The sequence below is a fragment of the Lepisosteus platostomus genome, chromosome 7 (genome assembly GCF_059453375.1).
Source record: "Lepisosteus platostomus isolate fLepPlt1 chromosome 7, fLepPlt1.hap1, whole genome shotgun sequence".
NCBI classification, from domain to species: Eukaryota; Metazoa; Chordata; class Actinopteri; order Semionotiformes; family Lepisosteidae; genus Lepisosteus; species Lepisosteus platostomus.
In genome coordinates this window covers 60,347,846-60,373,445 of record NC_142617.1, presented here as the reverse complement: position 1 = coordinate 60,373,445, position 25,600 = coordinate 60,347,846, and the positions used below count along the sequence as shown (strand labels likewise).

The window sequence follows — 25,600 nt, the reverse complement described above, 5'->3', positions numbered from 1 at the left end:
AGTAAAGCCCTCTGGGGCCTGGCTGATTGGGAACCTGCAAATTAAAGGGACAGCTGGAGCTCAGTGAGGAAAAGGGACGGGATCTACAGCGATCAGAGACCAGCACTGGTGAGAGATGAAAAGTGATACGAGGACAGCAGTAAGCATCCCGTTTGAGGCATCCCTGCAACACAATTCTCCGTCTTCCAGCTACAAGGTACACTTGTATCCTGCTTTTCAGAGGAAAACTGTGCTGTCAAACAGGAGCAATAGATGAATTGTAATATGGTTAAAAGCCAATACAAGTGATGTTGGTTTTCCTAAAAGGAAAAGGCTGCTCTGAGTGTTTTACATGCCACATAAATCTTACAGATATTTAATTTCTCCTGAACCTAAACATTTGTTTACAAGAATGACTTTAATTTCTATGAAATGACAGTTTTCCTTCCTCCGAGGTTAAATTCAGTGATTGAAGCTGAGAGCAGCAACTGAAGAGATTCTGCTAATACTCTGCCTTGTAGGAATAAAAAGAAAGTGTCCAGAGAGCTGGACATCTGTAGTGGCACAGGAAGATATTTTGGGATGTGCACTAAGAAAGCAAGAGGGCAAGAAAATAGACAAGTGATGTAAAGAGCAGACAGAAATACAGCTTTAAATCAGAACAGGAGAGAAATGAAAGAAGGTTGGGAGAATCACAATAGTCGACAGGCAAAGAGGATGAGGCATATTGCGGCAGGCAACTGAGAGAATATGGACAAAAACCCATCGTAAAAAGAATAAATAAAAAACGAATTCTACAGCAAGGTGTGGGGAGCTTGAGGAAGTGAGTTCACCGTTTGTGTGGTGCCAGGCTACACGATGCCTTACTGGGATCCAGAGTACCCTGCACAGCCACTTTGGCAGTCTGTCTTCTTCTTCTGCTGCAAGAGCATGATTGAAGGCATCATTGTCATCCTCTTCATCTGGCTGCTCATTCAGGTTCTCCTCAACAAACACCTGGAAGGTATGGAATCTAATAACTTACTTTATTGTTTTTCTTTAGATGTGTGAGCAAGCACAACTGCAAAGGGTTTGCTGTATTTTAGTGCTCTGCAAAGACAGTAAAAGTCTAACTTTAATTCTGTAATGTCACTGATTTTCTGACTTGTTCAAATGAGACAGTTAAGTTGTGTGCATTTTCTGAATGGTCTTGCTGAGAGATTAACAAAAAAAATATTGTAAACGGAAAATTAGAATTTAAGGAAACTTGTGCCATATACATTTCTCCCGAATATAGCCATTTTATCTGCTGCCTATTAGCTTATCTATCTTTGGAAATGATCAACACTGGCTGACTACTCGCTATATATGTTGAATGTTAACAGCAAAAGATTAATGTATTTTAGAAAAGTTAAAATGATTAGCATACAGACTCTGAGCACAGAAGAAGATGCTTTTCATTCATGAAAAATCAAGTTACAATATACTGTCTCACAAAACAATACCAAAAACGAACAATTGTGTGTATATTTAATTACAGTACAGTGGTATAGGAAACTTGTTGTATTATATGTTTTACCAAGTAATCAAAAATGTATTTCATCTGATTAATACAAAACATAACTTAACAGAAGAGTTAAGTCACAGTAAATCAAATGTCATAGGTAACTACAGATGACAAACGGCATTTTGCTTTCTGATTTAAAAAATGTTACTCTGCTGTTAGTCCTTGCCTTTTATTTTTAATGTATTATGTTCATTTGCTTTTAATACTAGTCTTAACCTTATCTGAGCATTTTAGGATGAGACCTTTATTTTTCCATCTTTTCTCTGCCTCTTGTTGTTTAAGAGTCCCTCTTCATTTGCAGTTTTAAAATTTTAAATTTAAATTGACTAATTTATTTTGACTAGTGTGTGATGTCATTCAGTAAAACTGCTGTCATGTTCATATTTTTTAATAATTCTGAAAATTGTCACATTTCCTTTTAATAGCCTTGATACCATTTCTCAATTGTTAGTCAAAGGAGAAGTCCTTGTAAAGTTGTACTGTTGCTAAACTCTCACTGTCTGAAAACTAAACTACCACACTTTACCAGTGCATATTCTGCTTTGGGCAGGACAAATGCTGCTTTAGCATTTAGAACACATTCATTGAAATGAGGCAAGTGTGGCAGCTAGCACTAGTGCCTCAGTTCTTGGATCCTGGGTTTTAGCCCTTCACTGCCTTCTGTGTTTAGTTGGCACGGTCTCCTGACCCTGAGGGTTTTCCCCCATGTAATCTGGATTCTTTTTTTACCTCCTGAAGAGATGCTGGTCAAAACAAAACAAAAAACAGAACCATTTTGATCTTGAGGACATTGTTAATTTGATTCTGCTTCAGAAAAAATGCTTGTAACCATTTTTTTAAATCTGTCTATAACATTATTTTAGTTCTTTTGACATGAATTTGTTGCAGCTTCTACTATACCTAATTTTTTAGTGGCTTCTGAAAAAAAAATCTCAACTGTGCTTCTATATCAGCTTCTCAAAAATGGTAGTTACTGTGTTCTTTGATATGTTGATATTTCATGTGCGACTTAAATCACCAGCAAGCTGACTGCCGGATAAGCTTACAGTACCTTTGGACTGCAAACAACCACTCTTTTGTATTCTCAGATTCCAACTATGCTACTTTTGATTTCTCCTAAAAGAATGACTGTTCTCTCGGGTTCTGGAGCTGTATTCTTATTTAATGGGCAGTGTAGACTCTTACAAAAGGGTATAGGGTCTCTTTGAACCAACTGAGGTAATAATCCTGTAAAATATACAGTACCTGCTGTTAATTTGCTACAGGCGTCCTCATACTTTGAATCTGCAATGTATAAATATAAAAGAAGAAAAGACAATTAACAGCAGACTCTCTTTCACTAGTTTATAAAATATTTACATTTTGTGTAGAAAGTTGTCAGATGTTTTTTTAATTAAAGATGGAAAACACATTAGTGACCTTTTCAAGAGAGATTTTAAGTATCCCTGGAAAGATTTTATGAACCAAGGTGAGTGGAGTAAAAAACAGAAGAAAAAAATTCATAGAAGAAAGCAATTTTCCCAGCAATTTGAACAACCAAGCATACGATCTTTAGGATGTATGTTCTTTATTTTATTATGTGCTCAGTTGATAAAAAATCACCCCACACAATCAATGATTCCTTTATTTTTCAGAGTTTTGTATTATCCAGACTATAACCTTTAACATATTCAAAACTAACAAGTATGGCTAATACAGAATGATCTCCATGCTAATCACTTATGCAAGACAAGACATTTGGTACCAAATGATGGTACTTTTGACATGTTTTTTTTTGTGATATGTCAAAGTGTTAAAGTCTTATTTCATGATTATTTTTCATTAACGACAATTTCTGTGCTATTATGTGTTGATTGGAAAAATTCAGATGAGTCACTTTTTGGGACTACCTATTGTTTGAGAAAATGTACTTATTCATGTTCTAGTTCTTATTCTAATCTTTAAATGTTATTTACAGTTTGCTTTTATTTAGCTTTTGTCATCCTAAATCATGAACTTTATACAATAGGTAGTCACCATTCTGCAGCCAGTAGCCACACAGTAGGTCAGGAAGAAAAGTGAGAAACTGCTTTACCAGTAGAATTATAAAGAAAGATTAGGAAAACCTAATACGAACATGAATTGGATTCACACACTCTGTTGGGATTGACACATCTACTCTTATGAACAGTACCAGTATCTTTAATGAAGGAAGCAGGGCCTCAGTTTTTTTAGATTTTTACCTCAAAGACACTAAAGCCTTTTGTAAGAGTCTACACTGCCCTTTACATAAGAATACAGCTCCATAAACCGAGAGAAGAGTCATTCTTTTAGGAGAAATAAAAAAAGCATAGCTGTAGAAATCTGAGAATACAAAAGATAAAATTTTGCACATAAAATATCAGCATATCAAAGGACACAGTAACTACGATTTATGAGAAGCTGATATGGTTTTGAATACCATATTATAAAAACCTAAATTGGATTCACACACTGTGTTGGGACTGACACATGAAGAAATCTAGAAGAGATGTGTGAAAAGCTAAACTCTGTAAAAATCTGAAGAGGTTTAAAAATAAACTAATCTATCGCCACCTGAGGTGTGTGTGTGTGTGTGTGGGGGGGGGGATCTAGGTTTAAGGATATTCTTGTTTTTTCTGGAGTAGGACTCCTAAAAGCAAAAGGACACGGGCAGCCAAATTGTCCATAAGAGTTCAAATGGGGAACTACCGGCTTGGAGCAATGTTTGTCCTTCACTGGGTTTTATTCCCTGAAACACCAGGGAGTCTTCTTCCAATTTTGTTGATGTAAATGGCATGGCATTTTCTGCAGGACATGCAGTAAACCATGTTCTCTAGGTAATTAAAAAAAAGTTAGCCCTTTTGCTGTGAAAGTCTAAAATGTCCCATTTGCTGTAACAGAAACTGCTGCATCACATTCAAATACAGTATATATCCATTATCATGTGTGTATGAGCCCCTTTCTGGTAACACATGCTGATGCAGCTCTCCACTCAAACTTCATATACAAATAGAGAAAAACACAAGGTTCTAAGATGTATAATCTACATTAGTTATTGTATTCATACACCTGTATCTACAGTACATGATGCAGCTATACATGTTCATATACTGTACCTCTGTGCACAAACAGACATACAGTATACAACATACTGTACACCCACATACCTATATCTAGGTGTACACTGCATGTGTATGCACAAACAAACTTACACCTGCAAATATGTTTGCAAAGAAAATGAGTAGATTTTCTTTTTTTTTATATATATATACTTCTGGCCTGTTTTCTCAAGCAATTCTGCTATTATACATTATCAGGTATTTTTAAACTCTAGTGATAAGGAAACACTAGAACCTTCACTTTGCACTAATAGAACACAAACATTACCAATGTACTAAAGGACAAGTCAGAAAGCCCAGGTGTAGTGACCAAAACTGCAAAGGTGTCACATGTCATTGTTTTTGTCAAATGTCCTTCATACTAGGCCTGTCTGAAGAAGTTGAAGAAATAAGATCACAAGGATTAGTCATCTATAGAAGATTCCAGATGATTCACACAGGTGTATCAACAGATAATTAAACAAAGTGAGAAGAGTGCTGATTTCATTTCAACATAAGACTTTAATATGAAATTCAAACAAGCCGGAAGGGTATAGCGTTTTTAATAAATGTTTTGGACTAGAGGTATACCTGTTTGTGATTAACTGACATAAACACTAGGTCACTAGTATTAAAATAAACTGGTAGTAGTTAATGAGTTATCATTTAGGTGCAGCTCTTCATAAATTGGGTTAATATGGGATTTTCAACAACCAAAACTTCATTGTAATCATTCGAACCTCGTTAAGCAGTACTGCTATACTGCTATTGATAGTAAAATGTAGTCATATTTTTTACCATAATTTTACTAAAATATATTAATTCACTCAATATAATAATAGTCTTTGTATACATCTGTGGCATAAGCTATCATACAGTATGTTTTCACCCACAAAGTGCTGGCAGGAAAAACCTCTTCCTGTTAAAAAGGCACAAAGCTTCAAAATACTTTAGGATTTGTGCAGAGATGTTATTTTCAGTGCTGAATGAAAATGACCTCTGAGCAGTATTTGTATACAAAGCTTTCCTGCAGATGAAACTGGATCTGATGGTTTTCTGGCAATAATTACGACTATCATTATTGTTCAGGAAGAACAATAAATAGCCATTACATATTTTCATTACTTTCCCCAGTAATACTGTATGTACTGTATATCATAGGTAGTTGTCTAAATAAAGCTGTTGTATGACAGGTAATGGCCATCCCATTGAACAGCTTCCCAAGCTTATCCATGCGAAGGATTTTGATCCAAACTATTCAAACTGGTTTACCGATTGGAGCTTCTGTGGATTTTGACCTTTTCAGAATTTGTTTTACATGGCAGCTTGCACCCATGGTGGTATACTGAGAGACTCGGAGTACAACATGAAGGGGCGGGTTTGGGCATCTTCTAACAATTTCTGTGTACCAGGTTTAGCTATGGGAACTCCAGTGAAATAGATGTAGTGAATTAATTAGTGATACCGATCATGAAGGGTGCAGGGATCAATGAATCTACCAACTTTAGGTGAGGTTTTTGCCAGATTGCAGCACTCTGAGAGACATCCACCACCAGTGTGCATCTTAGTGAAAATACTTCATTTCAAGTGCGATGTCAGAAGACCTTGGTTGTGCGGTTGTGTGTGTGGGATGCTGCCAATGATGGGAGTTGACAGGAATCACTGAAACGGGCAGTGTGGGTGGAATGCTTGCGCCTTCTAATAAAGAATAAAAGATTGAAAAAGACAGATGTAGCCGCATGCATTCAGAGACCAAAGTTGGTCTTATAATAGTATGAAAGAGCTCTTATAAAACAGCTGCTTTTATACAATGGATTGTATGGTTATAAACCACGAAAGTTACATTAGTAATGTTTATCTACTAATAGATCTACAGTATTGATCTATGCCAGCAATGATGAAGAAGAGCATAGCTCTCAATTCAAGGTGTGACAATTCGCCAGAAGGCTCCCCCCCCCCCCATTTTGCAATATCCAAACAGACCTGTAGAAGATCGTGGTAGACGGACAGGTATTTATAATTAATAATAATGCCTTACAATTATATAGTTCTTTTCTGGACACTCCACTCAGTGCTTTACAGGTGATGGGGATCCCCTCCACCACCACCAGTGTGCAGTGCCACCTGGATGATGCGACGGCAGGCATAGTGCGCCAGTACACTCCCCACACACCAGCTGTTAGTGGGGAGGAGAACAGGGTGATGAAGCCAGTTCATAGATGGGGATTATTAGGAGGCCGTGACTGGTAATTTGGCCAGGAAACCAAATGAGACAGAGGTAACACCCCTACTCTTTTCAAGAAACACCCTGGCATTTTAATGACCACTAAGACCTTGGTTTTACATCACATTTGAAGAGGGTGACTTTTTTAATTATAGTGTCCCCATCACACAAACCACCACACAGACCACAGGGTGAGCTCTCTACTGGTTCCAGCAGCAACCTTAGCTTTCCCAGGAGGTCTCCCATCCAGGTACTAGTCAGGCTCACACCTGCTGAGCTTCAGTGGGCTTCCAGTTGTGAGGTACAGGTTGATTCTAGGTATCTTGTTTTTGTTTGAGAGCTCCAACTGTTTAAACTGATCATGAATTTAAAATATAAGATTCACAGAAGAGCACCATTTTACTCACACCTGTCCTCTTTTCAATGAATTGTGCAATAATTATTTTTGTCTGAGTGAAGTTGTTAAGAACTGGAAGAAAAAGATCTTGTCTGGAACAAACTATCCAGTCATATTGTAGACAACTATTCTCTAGGATCCTTCAAGAAAAGGTCATTATAAGATCTTAGTTACTAACCAATTAGTAACCAAACAAGCCAGATTAGCCAAATTCTCTCCTTTCATTCAGAACCCTTCTTACATTCTTAAAAGACAACTGGCAAGCCATTCAGGCATTCAAGTAACAAAGTAACACGAGCTGGAGGAAATGTATTATTGTTTAGATTGTTAGGCTTCCAAACAGCAAAGTTTCTAGAGGTAAACTATTAAGGTTCGGATAATGTATTATATTATTATACCAAGATTTTCAAAACCATAAAATTGCTACATTCGACAAACACCTGAAACTTCACAGGACTGTAAAACCCTCCGGGAAGTTGGACCAGAGTGAAAATGCTGCTGATAATTTATAAAGTTTGATCACTATACAGTATATTGAATTCTTCTTAGAGTTTGAGAAAGTTTCAGAAATCTACCCTTTAATCAATTACGGATGAGAAACCTGGTACAAAAGGTTATGCCAAGGATTTAGCCCTGTACAAGAGAGATCAGTTGATTTCGCTACCATGTTGGATTTGTCAGGTACAATTTGAATACCTTCTGTTTGAATTATACTAGAACACTTGTTGTAGCTCCTTTAGAAATGTTACTGTCTCCTTCATAGTAATAATCATTAATAATTCCTTACACTTATAAAGCGTTAGTAGTAGAAACATTATTGTAGAACGTATATACAGTACATCACCAATCCACACAGCAAACCAAAGCAATGAAAACTAACCAGCAGTTTGTAAGTCACACTCAGATTTAAATCTGCTGACCTCTCCTTATTCAGTCAATCAGCTTGGCATTTATCAGCTCTTGGCTGCGTGTACCCACTTACTCTGCAGTGTATTTAAAGACACTTATCCCACTTGTTAAGTGCATTGTTCTGCTGCAATGACGGATATGTGCTGTTTACAGAGTGAGGAAAAGATACGATTATATCCTGCATAACTAGGAAAACTCTACAATCAAAAAGTTAGGAAAGTTTGGCCTATAGAAATGGACACAGCCCTCCCATAGAATTGACTTCTAATTTCACAATTCTGTTATGTAAATCTGTAAATGCTGTTTTTATACCTCTGGCTATAGAGATATTGTCTCCATCTACTATCTCTCATCTCCGTGTCTGTTTAACAAGGGCTATCTTTGCCGTTACAGATTCTCTGAAAGCATCATAGAGATTTTGAAGCAAATGCCCCTCAAGTACAAAAGGAAAAGAATGCAGTAGACCTAGTAGTAGGTTAGTTTCTCAGCTAGATTCGTCACCACAGTCACTCTCTCAATGTAAATCCATTCTATTTACTTCATTCCTTGATAAAACTGTCTGGTGACACTATCATTTATGAGATGCATGTTTAATGTTGTTACCTAACAGTCTCCCTGCGTCTGCTCGGCGAGGGGTGTTGCCCCCACTGTGTGTCTCCCCTGTCGGCCCATCCCCCGCCTGGTGTTCGCGAGCAGTTGTGTGTGCTGGGCTGCTTTGTCCAGCCGCTTTTCTATTGGCTGGACGGCTGTCAAAGGGTCTGTGCCCAAGAGCTGATGCTCACTTTCACAAGGCAATTCCTGCAAGCGGAGCGAGGAATGGGTTCCCTTGTGTCGCACTTTCCCTGGAGCTCTTAGCCTTATCAACACTGCGGAAACCCGGCACGCCAGCTTTGTGCTAAAATGCCCGAATCAGCTTTAGAAGGTAGGAGAACTACTCTTTAATTAATCCTCATTGTGAGAATCGATGTAAAATTACAAATACATTTAAAGTTCTAATGTAAGTCATTTAATCTGGTTTAACAGAAATCTAGATTATTGCTCTTTCTTGGTTTTAAGGTGCCTTCTTTTCGAAATAGATTTAAATTGGATTCATGTGGATGTTCCTGAAAACAAAACCAGCAATTTAACCTTCATGCCAACTGTTACTTTGCAAATAATTACATTTCTGTTACTTAATCATTCTAATGTTAACTCTAAATAAGATGTTTAAAAATAGACATGCATTACTCACAAGAATAGTATAGATCCCATTTAGATCTGTCTCATTTCAATAATTCACAATATTAATTTAAGTAAATTATATATTAACATTTCATGTATTCTGCTACATTTTTAAAGTTTCAAACTCGGGCAAATATGAAAAGAAAGTGAATAATAAGCATGTAGTACATATTTTACTTAAGATAATAACTGAACAGCACCAGTTCCCTCCTCTCTAATCCAAGGGCAGAGATTTTGCTGTAGTAGTGTAATGATTTTCTTGGGACATGACTCAGATAAATTGATCTAGTTAATAGTATGCAGCACGACTGTCTGAGTATTTTGAACCTCAACTTGCAATTCAAACATCCCTCATTTTTATTTCCCCATCCATTACACGTCATGAGTTATTGAAAGTAGTCTTAATTAACTGTCCCGTCTGTGGAATTGTTGTGAAGAGCAAAGTAAAGCAAATACCTTAATTTAGATGTGTTTAGTACTTCATACTCATCTTCAGTATCTGTACTATCACTGCGGCCTGGATGAGTCATGCACATAAAGACGATAAGATGTGGTCTGTGCACAGCCCTTGTGAAAGTGTGAGAGATACAGTATTAACACCTTGCAGCAACACAGTTTATGGGTGAGGTTGGCAACCCTGCTTTGTCAGATATCATTCCACACACTGGGTTTACTGGAATGCTGTTGTAGGAGTTATATGAGGTATAACATCCTCATGCTCAGTAGGATTTTGATCTTATGATTGGCCACATCACAGCAGAGTCATAATTCTGTAAGTATACAGTATGTGGTCTTAAGAAGGTAGGTACTGCAGGTACTTTACATGAGGTATAACATCCTCATGGGGTGGAGTGGTGGCACTGTGGCTAGGGATCTGTGCCTGTGGCTGGAAGGTTGCTGGTTCAAATCCTGCAGCCGACAGAGGAATCCTACTCTGTTGGGCCCCTGAGCAAGGCCCTTAACCCCAACTGCTCCAGGGGCGCTGTACAATGTCTGACCCTGCGCTCTGACCACAAGCTTCTCTCTCCCTGTCTGTGTCTCATGGAGAGCAAGTGGGGTATGTGAAAAAAGATGAATTCCTAATGCAAAAAATTGTATATGGCTAATAAACTGATCTTATCTTATTAATCCCATGCAGGAAATTCAAGTGCTACAGCAGCCAGGCACAATCAACACAGTACAGTACAAATGTAGTAATACAGAAATACAATAAATATATATTTTTTTAAAATTGAATAAAGAATTACAAACAAAACAGAAAAAGCACACACAACAAAAATTATGAATATACAGAACACAAGGAAGATGTAATACACAGTATAGATATCGCACACTCCCAGGCATATTGTACAGAGTAGGTATCTATTGCACAGTTGTGAATAATAAATAAATTGCCCATTCCCCTTCCGCGTATTGCACTTCTATAAACCAGATGTAGACAGAACACCAGTAAAGCAGAAATGAGAAATGTTTGAGAAATGTTTTCTTTTCTTGTTTTAACTTACGAGGGACTTAATAATCCCCTTTATTCATTTGCAGTGCTTGGTTCTTTGTTTGTGTATGATAAAAGTGATTGACAGCAAAATGATATCTTAGTAGGGTCTACTGGCCATGAATCAAAAGTGAAAAATGCCATTAAGAGATCAAAGGACAGCAAACAAAATCTGCCATTACAAAGCTCTTTTATAACGACTAAAAATACTTAAGGTTAGCAATATATTACTGCATGGATACATGCAGTTTACTTTTACAAACACTTTTTGTGCCAAATTCAACACTTAAAAATACTCATTGATTAGGTTTATAGATTAGAAAACAATGCATACAACATTTAATTACTTGGTACTTTTGCCATTCTGTTCTCATTTCTGAATTGATTTGATTGCTTTTTGCGATCTCTTATTTGGACTAAATTTAGTCATTTATCCTGCATTGACTTTGTACACCCTACTCATGCCCCTTATTTCTTTTCTATTAAAATAAATTTATACATTTTATTTTCCCACATTTTATAGAGAACCTGACCTCAATGTATAAATGGGGTTACATTTTTTTAGCTTTTTATTTTTATTTTCACTATTGCTCTATTCCCTCATCCTCTCTATTTGTAAAAGCTTCTGAATGTTTTTGAATCATTTTGTGTTCATCCCAGTACAAGTAAAAAAATCAAATGTCAAAGTCAGCTTTACTGCCAAACCAAGCCTTTGGGTTAGGACTTTTATGTGATGCACTTCAAATAACAGAGATACAAAAAACAACAGGTACAAGGAGAGAAAAAAAATCATAAATATTCCACACATATCAAAACACAATATAATGTCGCATTGCAGTGAAGATAGAATCCACAAAGTTGCCAATACATATTTTTTAACAGTTTTGAGTTAAGAGACTGCATAACCAGCAAAGTAAGTGTTGATCCAGTGCTACTGTTGCCAGCAGCCATATCACCCTGCAACTCACAGCTGGCAGCCCACTGAAGCTCAGCAGGTGTGAGCCTGGTCAGTACCTGGATGGGAGACCTCCTGGGACAAACTGCTGCTGCTGGAAGAGGTGTTAGTGGGGCCAGCAGGGGGTGCTCACCCTGTGGTCCATGTGGGTCCTAATGCCCCAGTATAGTGACGGGGACCTGTAAAACAGGTGCCGTCCTTCGGATGAGATGTAAAACCGAGGTCCTGACTCTCTGTGGTCATTTAAAAATCCCAGGGCATTTCTTGAAAAGAGTAGGGGTATAACCCCGGTGTCCTGGCCAAATTTCCCATTGGCCCTTACCAATCTCGGCCTCCTAATAATTCCCATCTATGAATTGGCTTCATTACTCTGCTCTCCTCCCCACTGATAGCTGGTGTGTGGGGAGCATTCTGGCGCACTATTGCTGCTGTTGCACCATCCAGGTGGGGCTGCACACTGGTGGTGGAGGGGAGTCCCCATTACCTGTAAAGTGCTTTGAGTGGAGTGTCCAGAAAAGCGCTATATAAGTGTAAGGAATTATTATTATTATTATTATTATTATTACTGTTCCAGATTTGACACATCTTAACCTTGTTCCCAGGGAAAGAAGCTCAGACAGGGGAGAGGCTATGTGGGAGTGGCTGATAATCTTCCTGATGTTATGGTATCCAACACAGCAGCTCTTCGGTCCTGGGTTCCATTTCAGACTGGGATTCTCCCAGTGCCTCTGTTGTTTTTTTACCAGGAATTCAGGGTGCTTCCAGAGATACACGTATGCCTACTATGCTGAATTTGTGCTTGGGTGTGTTTAGTACTTCATACTCATCTTCAGTATCTGCACTTTCACTGCTGCCTGGACAAATCGTGTGTATAAAGATGATAATTCAGAACTGTGGAACTCTGCACAGCACTTGTGAAAGTGTGAGGGATCCAAATTAGGTTGCTTCTATGTACTGTATGTGCACTGCAATGGACTGGATAACCATAGTTATGTCTTGCACCCTGTGCTTCAAGGATAGCCTCTGGGCTGTTTCAATGCTTGCAAGGAATAAATGTCTTTCTGATAATGGAAGTATGGACCAAATACTGAAATGAACAAATGCTAATGATTGACACCTGAAGAAGGCTCCACAGCTGACATGTTGTGGCTCTCTGCTCTGCATTGAATAAGCCTTAACTTGTTCCTAATGATGATGACAGCAGTTAGGACACTTTTAAGTTGACTCAGACCAGAGAGTTTTAAAACTTTGGTATAATTTTTCAATATATTAAATCTGAAATCAAATCAATTAAGCACACCCTGTAGAATTTTATATTTTATATAAAAGTGCACATTTGTTTCAGTACTTTCAGACAGTTCTTCGATTCTCTTCAAACTGTTAATAAGTGAAAACCTTCTGAATTAAAATTTTTACTTGGACCGTTCCCATTCAAAGGGACAAACAACTTGACTGCCATCCAACTTAAGTTGCTGTTGAAATGCAGAAGTCAATGTTGGAGTTAAGTCAGTCTCAAGAGAAGTGGGTAGAGAAATGTTTGACTAATGTACAGGTCATGACATGGCTTTCTCAGTCAGGTCTCACTCCTACTTGCATCTCCTAACTCAGGCCTATCACTATCATTTTTAGGCCTCCTCCCTCAGGCAGAGATGAGTACTGAGGTGCACCATATTTTTCTTTTACACTTTATGCTTAATGAAAATGTCTGAAAGTACTGCTACAGTCCTCAGTTTAGCTTTGCACTCTGGACCCAAATTTCCCAGATTTCCTCCAGGCAGGATAATGGTGACAGTGCATCCATTTGGGATTGGTCAATCCATCTCTGGTTTCTCATTCCTTTGGCAGTTAATGAGTGTGCATGGTGGGAGTAGAAAATTGAATGAGTTTAAGGGTGAAGATTTGCGATTTCTTTTGTAAAAAAGAAAAACTGACACTTCTTCTACTTTAGTCCTTGAATAGACTCACTTTAAAACCATATTTACTTACATTTTTTACTTTCTTTGAGTCAAATGACCAAAGTATAATATCTAAACAATAACAACTGTACTGTGGGGCCTCCAAGGATTCAGCCCAAATACTGTTAAACCGCATCATCGGGCACTGCAGGTGTAACATTAATGCCTCTCCCTTTAATTTTCTGGGTTGATGCATGACTTTATCGTATCTGTGTAGAATAAAACCTAGTTTCATACCATACTTAGCCCCCAAGGGTTCTTCAAGCACTGACTAGACTGGTCATTACAATGTGTGATGGGTGCAGCTCTGCTCTGCTAATGCTGCGATTCAATTACAGGCACTCTCAGGCTCATTGCAGACTCAGAGCCACTCCCTAAACACTGGTGAACTCCATCGTGCCAAAAGATCAGGTCCCATGCTGCATTTGCTTAGGTTTCCAGGGTGATGTTACAAATAAAATCAGGGGGGATCATACCAGTTACAAATGCAAGATGCACATTTAACCATTAATCGTCCTTCTTCGGAACAAGCAAAGGTTTATTCCATGCTGAAAAGAGAAGAAAAGGAACACAAAGTTTCAGGTGTCTTCTCTTTTCAGCAGGGAATAAACCTTTGCTTGCTCCTTTGTAGCCTACGCATGCTGACGCAGCTCTCTTCTTGAACTTCATCACCTTTCTTTCACAACCATGCATTTAACACTCTTCCCTGTAGTAGGTTTTCAGGTTTATAAAGGCCCTAAACCCCAGCTGCTCCAGGGGCGCAGTATAAATGGCTGACCCTGCGCTCTGACCCCCAGCTACTCTCCCTGTCTGTGTGTCTCATGGAGAGCAAGCTGGGGTCTGTGAAAAGACACATTCCTCATACAAGAAATTGTATGTGGCCAATAAAGTGATCTTATCTTTCATGAAATAGCTGGATGAAATCCTTAAGCCAATAAACTATCTTCCAAACAAACCAAATGGACTGAGTGGCCTCCTCTCATTTGCACTCTATGCTCTCAGCACAACAAAAATATAAGTAATTATGAAGAACATTGTATATTGTTTTTTAATAACCCTAAAAATATTTAAAAAGTAGTTATTAAAAGGTGTTTTTTTTCCCAATGGTCTCATTGAGAGTAACATAAAAATAAATAACGTTCAGAAGCAGAGAAGGCTGTTGCAACACTAACGTGATGATCTGTTTTTTATCAAATACAGGCCATGAACTGTTTCTAAAGCAGGTCAATTATTCTTCATTTGATACTGTAAATATTTCCTGTATAATTCAATAATGCATTCAAATGAAGATCCAGAAAAAATAACAAGCTAATGTCTTGGCTTTGTCAGGCTCAATACATGACTGTACGGAAGACAGAAAGCAATGAATTATTTACTTTACAACTTATTAAAAACACTATATTTGGATTAATTAGTGCTTAGTTATGATGCAATTTGGCAATCTGCTCTTATTGACAAAACAAAACTCTTTCACATGTTGTATGCTTTCATCCAGGTCTGCTGAATGAGTTTTGAATATTGCTTTTCATTCTAACAAAAATCCAAACCTTTGAATCAAAATAAAGTATTAAAATCTCCATCACTCAATATGCATTGTAAGTATAGGATCTTAAGTATCCAAAGACTAACTCAATTTGAAAGAAGCCAGATATGCAATTGAAATGTTTTTTTTGTATTAATAAAAGGGCTTAATTTCACAGAAGGCAATTTCTTTCTTGCTCATGTTGAATCACTGGTGTTTATGTGTCCTCTAATTGTCTCTTCTTGTACTCCTGCACAGTGCACTTGCAGATCCTTCTGGGTGTGGGCCTCGCTGTCTTCTGTTTCTGCATTATTTTGGGCTGCATCCTGTGTTGGAGGCGCAGGAAGTCCTTCCCAGAGGAAGACAAGGCCCCTCCAAAGACCACTGATCATGTAGCAGTGGACCTTTCTTCCATCCTTTCTCCTGCCTCCAGTGCCAAAGCTAACACCACTCCCATCAAGCAGCAATATGAAGAGCTGGAGGGAGATGTCCTAGATTACCCGACACAGGTGCCCTATAGTTGCTCAGCACCATCAGAGCACAATTTTATTGTGCCATCCAGCAGTCAGCGCCCCAGGTCCGTTTCAGAGCTTACTAAGTCTACCTTCCCTTCGAGGCGCCTCAGCAGCCCCTCATATGAAACAAGTCCACCCTGCCAGCCAAGTCTCCATGGAAGGGCCTCACTCCCTGCCATACCCAAACTTAGCCTGGTCTCCAAGACCAAGAGGGCTCTAGAGAGGCGCTGCACTGTCACAGGAGACACTTTCACCTATAACGAGCGCACAAAGCTCACCTGTCAAGGACCCCAGCTCCTGCTACCCTCCACCGTGCGCCAGTCCCACACCCTCCCAGAGGAACTGTCTGAGATGAGCCCCAAGCTACACCCACGTCTCCACTTCAGCCTGCACTTCTCCCCAGCAAACGGGACCCTGACAGTGACTGTGTTAAGTTTATCCAGCACCCCACGCAAGCTGGGAGGTGTTTATGTATGCCTCAGTCTACTCCCTCGCTGTCCTGAACCTTTTCAGACGTCTGTGCGCCGGCGTAGCACAAGCCCTGAATTCGGAGAGAGCTTCCTGTTCCAGGTGGGATCTGTTGAAGACCTGCAGGAGTGCTCTCTCCGGCTCACGGTTTTTGCAAAGGACTTCCCTGGACTGCGGGATGCCCTCCTGGGGCAGGTGGTACTGTCTTGTACGGATTTGGACTGGGAACCTGACCTGCCTGTCAGATATGCACGAGATCTGACCCTCCCCAAGGGGAAACTCAAAAAGGTATTGAAGAACACTTCTTCCATATATTGTGTGCATGCAGACTGTTTTATTTTTCCTTTCCAATAAATTTAGTCTAGTCTCTACTTTCAATAATTTTACCAATTTTGTATTGCAGTAAATTATCTGCATTATACTGCATTAGGATTTTACATCAATACACAGTAATATAAAATCATTGACAAAGCTGATTGCATTTGTTGTATCTCATACATAGAGAGCCATTAAAAATCATCATTTATAAAAGTTACATAAATAGCGTCAAGATTCACAACTGGGAATCAAAGCCCTGGACCTTTTTGTCAACACCTTTCAGGATTGAAAAAGCTAGTGTCAGGTCCTCTTATCGTGTCTGTCAGAAGCTGCAATATTGCTTCTGTACAGTAAATCTGATAATGAAATAATGTGGGGTATCCTCTGTTGATGAAAAAAAGAATGCATTTTGAGAGCTTGGTTTTAGAAATACATGTCATCACTGCAAAGTTGTCAGGGGCCTGTGGAACTGTGGAAAGGGAAGAATTTTTTTTGTGTGTATGGCTTATGCTTGTTTGCAAGTTGTTCATGAGAATTCACAAGGAATATGGGTATCTGAGAGACGAAAATGATGCCCTCTGTGTCCCAGGGAACATCTGAGGTGGTCGCAGAGAGAATGGAGTGAAATGCTATGTTAACTGATGAATGCAGTTTTGCCAGACCTGATGGAAAACATGCTTTTTCCAAGACCAAGAGGCAACCTGTAGATATTAAATATAGTAAGGGTCTCAGCACAGATCCCTGTGGAACACCTTGAGTAGAAGAGGCAACGTGATTTCAAACAACCAAGATCTATGGATTGGTTCCTGGTATCAAGAACAAAATAAACATTGGCACTTTCTTCAACAAACAAATGAACTCATGCAATCCCCAACAAATTTGGTTTTCATAATTTATGGATCCCTTTTGACAATTCTCAGTCTTTATGTTCCTGGTGAGAGCGTTTATCCCATTTTAATTCAAGCTCATTTTAATTTAAGCTAGAAAACAAATCAATCAAGGGAAAAAACAGTGATACTTGCTATATATCTTTTCATTGTGATCTAGTACTGTGCTAAGATTGACCTACAGTACAGCATTTAAAGCTGCACTAAATTCCAGCATGTGACCCATCAGAAGTGTTCTGGAAATCATCAAATCTCCATTAGCACTGTGTCCTTGTATAATCCCTGCCTAAAAAGTTTGAAGAGTTTATTGGATGCAAAATGAAGTTGTAATTGAGCTGCCACCAACTCCCTGAAAGAAAAGGCAAATTGGAGATGGAATGGAAGTCTCTGGTAGTCATGTGGGACCTGGCCAGGTTTTTTAACATGTGAGAACAGAAGGCTTTAGATCTACCGGAACAAAACCAGGTTCCATGTACTCATGTACTCTCATTGAGGAGGGTAGCACCAAATGAACAAGGAGCAGATAAGCTAGCTTTGAGTAGGGATGTTTTAGCTACTGGTACTGTACATAGGCAGAAAAATGAGAAAATGAAAAATTCTCAAATAGATTTCATAATCAGATTTAGTTTCTTTAACTTTGCTCTTACTTTTAGTGTCCATTAGGAGTAAAGCTATCATGCTTCTGTCTATGTACTCACTACACTCTTATTAGACATACTGATACTGTACACTTAGGGCAGCTCATCTCCAATGTTAAAAACAATTACCCCAGAAAGGGAATCTAGTCACGTTGACTGAACCTCTGTGAATTTTCTTACCTTTATGAAAATTCCTGAAAATCTTATAGCTCAGTACCTGCTTAAAGACTGGTGTTTTTTTTTCCCTTTCTGGAGGCATGTTTATTTTTTTCTCATTTATAGTCCCATCAAAACTCTTGGAGAATGGTTGTGAAACATGAGTTGAGAGCTTGTTCATCTAATATAATACTGTATGTCCTACTGTAGTGAAGAGTTTGTCAACAGAAAAACAAAATACATTTTAAAAAATGCAAAAACACTGAACTTAATCTTTCCAAATTCAAATGGACAAAAAGTGCCAGAAAAGACACCTTGGGGTAATTAAACCTGTTCTTGGAAAGGGGATAACCGAGATGTCAACTCAACAATGAATTCCCCCTAATCAAGTTCATCCCTGGGTGTACGATACCAACATATCACACATGAGAGGGCTATGGGTCCGCATCAACATAATAACATATTAAACAGATTATTTCCAAACAAACATGTATGTGGATTATACTGTAAATATTAAGATCTGAGAACCAAATGAATGAATGAACAACAAGGTTGGGGAGCTCATGAAGAACTCCCCCACCTTGCTACACTGTATATGTTTTAAGTAATAGCCACACTAGTGTCACGAACTGTTCTTTCCAGACCCTATGCAGACGACACGATACGGATTTGTGAGGAAACACTGGGGAACAAGTAATGCAGGAGAGGGTCTGGAGACAGGGGGCGTGTCCAAGGGGTGCAGGTGTCCAGGGGAAGTGAGTCCGGGGCGCACAATCCATATAGCAAATCCAAACGGGTAATCAAAAACAGAGGCAAAAGTCCATGGCCAGGCGATCCATCCAGTGGATTAGGAACAGAAACCGGGACAGAACCGGGTGGGGGGGAATCAGGAACAGAAGGTTGAAGCCAAACGGAGCCAAACGGAGCCAAACGGAGCCAAACGGAGCCAAACGGAGCCAAACGGAGCCAAACGGAGCCAAACGGAGCCAAACGGAGCCAAACGGAGCAGGACCCCAGGTTCTCACGAAACGGGATTCAATGAGGAACCAGGAGTGGAGTCTGCGTCTGGCTTTTAAGGGGGAATGGAAATGGGGAACAGGTGCACGTAATTGGAGAAAACAAGGAAGGTCTGGAGCGCCCTTAAGAGGAGGGGTTTGCGATCGTGACAACTAGAAAGCAAACTTTAAAAAGATGGTGATAACAGAAACTGCTTAACAGCAAGGTGCACCTAACCCCATTGCAAGGATACCATATATTTACATATAAAAAAATCTACAGGTTAGGAAGAAATAAATACGTTTTGCCAAGTTAACAAACACTCATATTTTATGGAATTCAATGAGGTGAGAACCAAGTCATTACAGACTCTTGGATCAACTACTATTAAGGGTTAAATGGGCTGACTGTTGTTGCAAAGATTATTGTCTTCTTAAATCAAAAGACTTAAGTTAAAAAAAGTGAAGTATACTGTAGAAACTATTTATATTTTTATATTTTCTCAAGAGAACCAAGACTTTACTATTTGTTTTTTTTATTTGGGCCATCAGTAATAAAATAGGTTATTGCTTCTTGTCTTGACGTTGGCAATGCCCTTTTCTTAACTGAAAAGCTGTATGCAACATTTTTCCTACAAGCATGAACAAAAAAGGTTTTGACTACAAATTCTCGAACTTTGATTCAAGCTTATTAGTTCCACCCAACTATCGCCCAAGTCAGCACCTGCTGCATCCTATCAAGATTACACTCAGTCACTCTACTCATTTCTCTGACTAGGTCTATTTCGAGACAGGCTAATACAAGAGGCTCATACAGTACAGTCCTGAAACACTCCTTTATTAACATTCTCCCATACATCTCCAATTAATGCAATTGTAAGAATCAGCTGTGCCAATGTGACCCTATGCAACACCTGAATTGTCACTTTTACTTCTAATTCTAGAACATCTTCCAGTGTTACAATCCATTGTGTGCTGTCATCATCATCTCATCTTTTCAGCTATAGCCTTTGTGGATTTTATTTAGCTGTCATACCAAAAATGTGTATTTTAGCTGGAAAGTATACAGTAACTATACCAAAACTAAATCATATCATTGTAAAACACCTTTGAATGTGTGTTTTGCAGAAATTGAAATTCCCCCTTTCAGGTAACCAGAAGCTAATAGGTTAATGTAGGAAAACATTTATTATTTGTTTGCTCTTCATGTTAGAAAGGTAAACATAATTTATTTAAAAAGCACATATTTTTACTTGTTGTTTACCTTGTTTCTAGACAAATGCTAAATCAGTGGTTTAAATTGTTGTAAACCATCAACACTAAAACCATTGCTCTTCATTACTGCCCAACAGATGATATTGTTCACATACCTGTATCACTGGCCTAATATATCACTGGAACAGACCCTGTGTGTGTTACAATTTCTTTTCTGTGTTTCAGAGTCTAAGTTCTCAGGACACATATACCCGTAGGAGCTCCACATCAAGCTTTAAACCCCTAGGCCAGCTTTTCATCCTGCTGCAGTATCAGACACTGGCTCATCGGATCAAGGTGATGGTCCGTAAAGCAGAGAACCTGACCAAGATCAACCGTATGCCAGGGGCACCAGGTACTGCAGTTCCTATCACCTCTTACTCTATGACTAGGAGGATCACATTTCCCATTTTCCCCCAGTCCAGTCTAGGACAGTACAGCCTTTCAGAAAATGCTATGGGTCCTATGTTTTGCAAAGAGGAAAACCTTCAAACTCTTAATTGGAAAAAAGCTATGACTCTCTCTTCATAGTAGAACAACTCATACAACCTGGGTAGTGTGTTTGAGTCAGTAATGATAGGTGTTATATTGGAAAGTATGAATGTAGAAGGAAGAAAGAAGGCTAAATGCAAATGAGGTAGCTTGGATCAAGTCAGCATTTGCAGTGCTATAGTAAATATTGAAAGACAAAGAGGTTTGTTTGTGTGGTATCTTGCAAAGTGACAATTAGCTACTCTGAATGTCACAAATCTTGGATGGCATTGTGGAGTCGGAAGCATTGATTAGAAAACCACATGGCTCCACAGGATGTAATGCTATGGATGAATTTAACTCCTGTGCTTGGAGCACTTAGCGTAATGCATAGGGGTTGGAAAAATTGTGTTGTTTGCAGCAGGATGAATTAGAGCTATCCAGCAGGAGGATTAAGAGGTTGCTTACAGATTCTGGAGACTACAGAAGATCATGCAATTTTAATATGAGTGTATTTTCATCACAGTAACTGTATATAATCCCACAAGTGATTTGCAAACCCGAATCCTCAGAATTTACTAGATTCTCTTAGCTCATGTCTGTATGAATGAATGAATGTATGAATGTACTGTATTTGAGAATATTTTTTAATTTACAAAATTGGCAGACTTGAATAAGACTAATTGGAAGCCAATTATTTTAGAAAAAGAATGATAAACTGCAATAATGTACATCATACAATCCATGTTTTTAAACAGAAAAAAAGAGGTGTGAGGAGTAACATTACATTTTTTATGATAAAGTCATAAAAGACCTTTACTTGGATATAGTTTAGCATTCATCCAGAATATGGTTTATAAAAATACAGATGAAAATAAAGTATCTTATTAATGAGCAGATCTGCACTCCTGAGTTATAAATGAGCATTTTACTGAAGTAATCTGATTGAAGTACTGTACCGTACTGGACTCTCACCCACGACCTTCTATTTATAATCCCTATTCTCCCTGCCCCCCCAGATCACTATGTGGTGATTCATCTGCGGCAGAATGGTGAGGTGATTGGCACCAAGGAAACAAAGGTGGCCAGCGGATGCAATGCAGTTTGGAATGCTCCTTTCCTCTTTGACATGCCCCCTGGAGAGATCCAGAAGTTGCCCCTCTCCCTGGAGTTTGTCGTCATGCAGGTAGGGGGTATTGGCAGGAGAGACAATCTCCAATTACCCACTAATATCCCATTATCCTAAAACACCCAATTGTAAATATAATCATTTGTGAACCACCCCATTCACTAAAGTAGGCAAAGTATGCTTTGTGTTATACAGTATATGCATGACATTTTCTGGCATATAATTATGTTAAAGAGAAAGTGAAATAAGAGAGTTGCAAATCAAGGTGAAGTATTGCAATAGTGTTACTGTACATAGAGAATAGCTATGGATACTGTACATGCAATTAGACCAGCTCAAATTCAGTATTTGTAAATTTGTTCAATAGAAGACGCTGAAGATCCTGTGGCTCACACATCATAGGCTGCACACATTAACAAGAACATCTACAATTCCTAAATTAACAGAGATTTAGAAGTATCAAATTCCAAAGTTTTGAGAATTTGAGGAGGTGAACAATTTGAGAAAATTATTTGACCATGCTTAGGCGAGGATGAGGGTATCGGGGAACCAATGTTAAAATGAGCAGGTGAGCTGCTTCAAAGGTGGCTTAAGGCAGAATTAAAGGACACAATGCAATATGTTGAGAAACAGTTAATGATATTTACAGTATAATTGGCCATGGGTGATAGTTGAGTAATTTGTCTTTCTCTCCTAAAATTAAAGTAAACAGATACATATAATGTATAGCATATCATTTTGATTAACTTTGTGCTTTAGTATCTTTAATACAAGTAAAGTACTTCTCCTAGTGAAAACCAAAGGAACGTATTAGCAATTAGTTTTGGTTTTTGAATAAACCATGTTTTGGATATTAAGTAAATACTTTGGATGTCCTTTTGAGTGATTGATCATGACTGACCATAATCTACTGGAGAGACTGTTGCATAAGCACTAAATCACCTCATTAGTGAGATTTCACAGGTGATGGGATAATCGTCTTTTTGTTTTTTATTGTCAGAATAAGGCGTTCCTAACGGACATTGCAATGTTCTTTTTCAAACAGGGGCGTATTTACACAAAGAGTAGCGTTCTGGGCCACGTGCTGATTGGCCAGAATGCACCAGAAGCAGGACAAGTGCACTGGAAAGACATGTGCAGCAGGGGGCAGGTGGAGTCGGCCCGATGGCATGCCATCCAGCCTGACTGGCTGTAGAGCTCTCCCAGGACCCGGGCCTGCCTACAGACACTATTCCACAGGAGCAAGGAGCGGCTCGCTTAGTAACAGTGTTGGTGTAGCGTACTGAGTACAGGGAAAGTTGAAAATGGGTTGTAAATAAAGGCCACCAAGTCAGAAATCTGTTCTCTCTAGGAGGTTTTATTTTGTGATAAATATTAATTTGTTTGCTGCATTGATCGATTGTTCACTGTTCGTTTGTTAATCAATTTGAATGAAAAAAGTCTGTATAAAACAATGAGCAATTATTTTTTTTCATTACACATCTATTAGACATGGAAGTAACACTTTCATTATTTAAATAGGATATGCCACATTAATATGTGAATTAACCTGAAGGAATGCTTGTAGTTAGACTCTACAAAGGATTGAATAGATTGTGTGGTCAAAAATTTGTTTTCCACAATTTAAAGGTCCTCCTGGCATTGTCAAAGTAATTAATAATATAATATAATATAATATAAAAGTAATTTAATTAGTTTTATGCACTGCTTTAATGATTCCCAAATGGAATATGATGTCATGTTGTTTATTACATGTATAGTGTGCAGCTAGACTGAGCTTTTGCAGTACCTTTTGACCAGACATCAAGGTGCTTACATAAACCCTGTTAATAAAGGATGGACTGTTCCTAGTTCAAATAGCATGGTTATAAACAGCTTTAAAGATGGTATTCAATTTTCCCTCTGGCACTAAAGCTGTTCCTGATTTCAAGACAGAAGAAACACCGGTCAGGCCCACAATCAGAGGGCCCACAAATTCATAGTACATGCCAAAGTGGTGTAAAAATGGCATTAATTAAAGGAAACTACATTGATTTTGTTTTTGTTGCTTTTCTTACTTGGGAATGATTCAAATGAGGTGCTCATCTGGACTAACTAGTAACTACTGGTAAAAATTAATTATTATTTAAAAGAAGAATGTGAACTATAGCAAAAGTAATATACAAGTATATCAACATTCTCTTGTTAGGCTGTCAAGAAAGCAATCTAACATACCTGTAGAAGGCTTCACAGCTGAAATGTTGTGACTTTTTTTTCAGCATGGAATAAACCTGTTCCAATCCACCATACCTGTGGGACAATGTCATTTTGCTCATTAGCCAGGGAAGCAAGACTACACTTAATCAATATAATAGATGAGCATTTCAAAATGTCCATTGCAATAAGCAATTTATCAAAGTTATTTTGTGAAATTGACAAAGATATGCATTATGAGCTGACAGAGATTTAATGTAAATTACCATGTAATAACAACAAATAATTAAGATATCTACCTTGGGAACGACAAAGGTACACCTACATCTACAGTATGTGTAAGTGTCAACTACTGTACATCTTTCCACTCATCTTAGGCCTGTTATATATGTTTGGCACTGTTATATATGTTTGGACAGTGCATGTGTATTTAGAAGCTGATTGCTACTCAAAAATGATGAAGCTTCACAAATGAGGAGCAATCATGTCCATTAATATGGTACAGAAGTAGTATTAACACTTCACTCAGTCTAGACAAAGGCACATTGATCTACAGGATTACCTCTGAAGTGTTCAAGCTATAAGAAATCAAAATGAAAATGCTTGCATTTATATGTATAATGTGGGAGTGTGTATTAGATATGACCCCTACCCAAATATGACCCCTTTTTTCATTTAGCTTGTGTGAAGTTATGGATGCCTTTTTTCTGCAGATAGTGGTGATGTTATCATTTTTGCTTGAAGGATGTTTAATGTAAAATATAATATGTTGTTCAGGAAACTAAGGTGATTTATCCCTAGTAGGTACAATAAACATCCCTCAATTGCTTTTTTGTAATATTTAAGAAATGTTTATTTTCCTTGTGCTTTTTGTGTTTGACAGGTCTGTATTTCTGTTCATACTTTGTGAGTCAGCAATCTATTAGTCATTCTCCATGGAGTTTAATTGTGAACGGGATCTGTAGCTACTATAGAAACCTTTTTCTGTTTATGATACACAAAATGTTTACCTTTCCTGTATCATAGAGGTCATCAATTATCTATTATCCTGTTTTATGATGGGCATTAAATACAATACAAATTGCCATGTGGTCTCTTTAGTTGTCTTTATTTAAGACAGGGGTGGCAGGTGGAGTTTAAGCGTTCCATAAAATGTTTTTCAATTACCCACCGAGGGAAAGTTGGTGTGTTGAATCCATACAAACATGAGATGGAGCACGCTGAAGCTTAGTCAAAGCCTCTTCCTTCTCTGCAGTAAATTAGATGCACCTGCCTTGA

General features: G+C 38.4%; 1 protein-coding gene across 2 annotated transcripts; it reads left to right on the top strand.

The window, feature by feature from the left end:
• Positions 1–182: 182 nt before the first annotated feature.
• Positions 183–25,409, top strand: LOC148659369 (uncharacterized). Of its 2 annotated transcripts, none has more exons than XM_088641515.1 (5): positions 183–982; positions 15,557–16,569; positions 20,716–20,884; positions 22,020–22,186; positions 23,175–25,409. In XM_088641515.1, the coding sequence occupies exons 1-5, from the start codon at positions 838–840 to the stop codon at positions 23,322–23,324; spliced, it is 1,644 nt and encodes a 547-aa protein (XP_088497641.1). In that variant the 5' UTR covers positions 183–837; the 3' UTR covers positions 23,325–25,409. The 2 variants fall into 2 exon arrangements, with proteins under 2 accessions (XP_088497641.1, XP_088497642.1); XM_088641516.1 differs by lacking the exon at positions 183–982 and adding an exon at positions 8,898–9,075.
• Positions 25,410–25,600: the final 191 nt, after the last annotated feature.